The sequence below is a fragment of the Nicotiana tomentosiformis genome, chromosome 6 (assembly GCF_000390325.3).
Source record: "Nicotiana tomentosiformis chromosome 6, ASM39032v3, whole genome shotgun sequence".
In the NCBI taxonomy this organism is placed as follows: Eukaryota; Viridiplantae; Streptophyta; class Magnoliopsida; order Solanales; family Solanaceae; genus Nicotiana; species Nicotiana tomentosiformis.
The window spans coordinates 94,416,841-94,419,633 of record NC_090817.1 but is presented as its reverse complement, the minus strand read 5'-3'; the positions used below and the strand labels follow the sequence as shown (position 1 = coordinate 94,419,633).

The 2,793-nt window shown below is 42.6% G+C and overlaps 1 protein-coding gene across 1 annotated transcript; it reads right to left on the bottom strand.

The window, feature by feature from the left end:
- Nucleotides 1–979: 979 nt before the first annotated feature.
- On the bottom strand, nt 980–2,551 carry LOC138894437 (uncharacterized). Its single transcript, XM_070179135.1, has 3 exons — nt 2,201–2,551; nt 1,718–1,924; nt 980–1,531 (listed from the first exon to the last, which is right to left on the bottom strand). The coding sequence occupies exons 1-3, from the start codon at nt 2,549–2,551 to the stop codon at nt 980–982; spliced, it is 1,110 nt and encodes a 369-aa protein (XP_070035236.1).
- Between the last annotated feature and the right edge of the window lie 242 nt (nt 2,552–2,793).

The following is a 2,793-nucleotide window of genomic DNA, read 5'->3' as shown; positions in this document are numbered from 1 at the left end:
AGTTGTCAACTTGAACTTGAGCAATTCGAATGCTCTCATGCGATCATCATTGAAGTAAAATTTAGCATCTTTCTCTAAAAGCTTGCACAAGGGGTTCACCACCTTGGAAACATCCTTTATGAAACGCCGGTAGAACCTCGCGTGACCCAAGAAACTTCTCGTGCCCTTCATGGATGTTTGAGGTGGAAGTTTAGAAATCACCTCTATTTTCGCCTTGTAGACCTCTATTCCCTTATTTGAAATTTTTCGGCCAAGGACAATACCCTCCTCGACCATGAAATGGCATTTTTCCCAATTCAACACCAAGTTCGTTTCTTCACACCTTGCCAAAACCTTATCCAAATTTGCCAAGAAATCATCAAAGGAATCCCCGACTACCGAAAAGTCATCCATGAAGATTCAAGCTGGTCCTCTACCATATCCGTAAAGATCACCATCATACACCGTTGAAAAGTTGCTGGTGCATTGCATAAGTCAAATGGCATCCGCTTGAAAGAGAATATGCCATAGGGAAAAGTAAAGGTTATTTTCTCTTGGTCTTCCGAGGCAATAAGGATTTGATTATAGCCTGAATATCCATCTAGAAAATAATAGAACGCTCGGTCGGCCAACCTATCAAGCATTTGGTCAAGAAAGGGTAATGGGAAATGGTCTTTCCTTGTGACTTTGTTTAGATTCCGATAGTCCATACACACTCTCCACCCGGTCACCATTCTTGTTGGAATCAACTCCTTCTTATCATTGGTGACCACAATTATGCCCCCTTCTTCGGAATGCATTGCACCGGAGAAGTCCACAAACTGTCAGAAATGGGGTAGACAACCCCGACATCCAACCACTTTATGATCTCCTTTTTGACAACATCTTGCATGGCTTCATTGAGTCTCCTTTTATGTTCAATAGATGGTTTGGCACCTTCCTCCAAATTAATCTTGTGCATGCAAAATGCAGGGCTTATCCCCTGAATATCCGCCAAAGTTCATCCAATAGCCTTCTTCCTCTTTTGTAGCACCGCCAATGTGGAGTGTACCTGCACGGTAGTCAAACAAGAGGAAAGAATAACTGGTAAAGTAGAAGAACGTCCAAGAAATTTATACCAAAGATGTGGAGGCAATGGCTTTAACTCCAAGATGGGAGGCTCCTCGATTGAAGGTTTTGTTGGAAGAGTGGTTCTATTCTCAAGATCCAAGGACAATTTGCGGGGCTCATAAGTGTACGACCCCATCCCTTGCAAATAGTTCACACATTCCACGTAACCCTCCATTTCTTCATCATCACAATTTAGCAAGACGTCCTCCAATGTATCATCAACATTCATCACGACACTTGCTTCATCCACAATCACATTGGTCACCAAGTCTACGAAAGAACACACCTCATTGCTATTGGGTTGCCTCATAGATTTACACACATGGAAAATCACCTTTTCATCACCAACCCGGAATGTAAGTTCTCCGGCTTCCACATCAACTAGAGACTTCCCCGTAGCAAGGAAAGGTCTCTCAAGAATGATCGGTACCTCATAATCAACCTCACAATCAAGAATAACAAAATTCGTCGGGAGAATGAATTTATCAACATGAACCAGCACATCATCAATTATACCCAACGGTCTCTTCATGGTACGATCCGCCATTTGTAATCTCATAGATGTGGGTCTTGGTTGCCCAATTCCCAAAGTCTTGAAAACCGAATAGGGCATCAAATTGATACTTGCCCCAAGATCACAAATAGCTTTAGCAAAGTCGGCACTTCCAATGGTATAAGGAATTGTGAAAGCACTGGGATCTTCCAATTTAGGAGCCATTGAATGAACAATTGCACTCACTTGATGAGTCATCTTTATAATTTCATATTTCATCGACCCTTTCTTTGTCACCAAGTCCTTCATAAACTTTACATAACCGGGCATTTGCTCCAAAGCCTCAACCAATGACACATTAATAGATAGACTCTTCATCATGTCAATGAACGTTTTGAATTGATTCTCGCCATTTTGTTTGGCAAGCCTTTGAGGATATGGAGGAGGAGGCCTTGGCATTGGTGCCTTAGCCTTTGGCACTACCGGTTCCGGTATGTCAACAATGTGCTCCCTAGACGGGTTCACTTCTTCTTGAGTCTCCTCCACATTGTCATCAATATCAATTCTTGCTTCATCATTTGCTTGCACCACATTGTTCGGGATCTCATCTTCTTGTACCACTTGCTCATCATCCATAATTTTTCTTTGACTTGAGGTGGGTTCATCCTCACCTTTTCCACTCCTTGTATTAATAGCCATGGTATGTCCCATGTTGTTCCCACCCTTTGGGTTCACCACTGTGTCACTTGGTAGTGCCCCCTTAGGACGAGTGTTTAAAGCTTGTGAGATTTTCCCCAATTGAACTTCCAAATTGTGAATTGAAGTGTTGTGAGAGGCTAGTTGGGCATCAGAGTCGGAATTCTTCTCCATCATTTGTTTGAACATGTTCTCAATTCGTCCCATCTCATTGTTGGAAGAGCTTTGACCATGGGAAGGATGAGGAGGCAGGTTGCTCGGTTGTTGATACATTGGGGGCCTTTGAAAGCCCGACCCCCAATTTTCTTGGTTATTGTTCCATCCCCCTTGGTTGTTGCCTCCCTAATATCCTTGACTATTGCCACTCCAATTGCCTTGGTTATTTTGACCATTCCAATTTCCTTGATTATTTTGATTGTTCCAATTCCCTTGGTTGTTACCACCATTCCAATTACCTTGGTTGCTAGAATTCCAATTCCCTTGATTACCATGAGGTCTCCATTGTTGTTGATTCG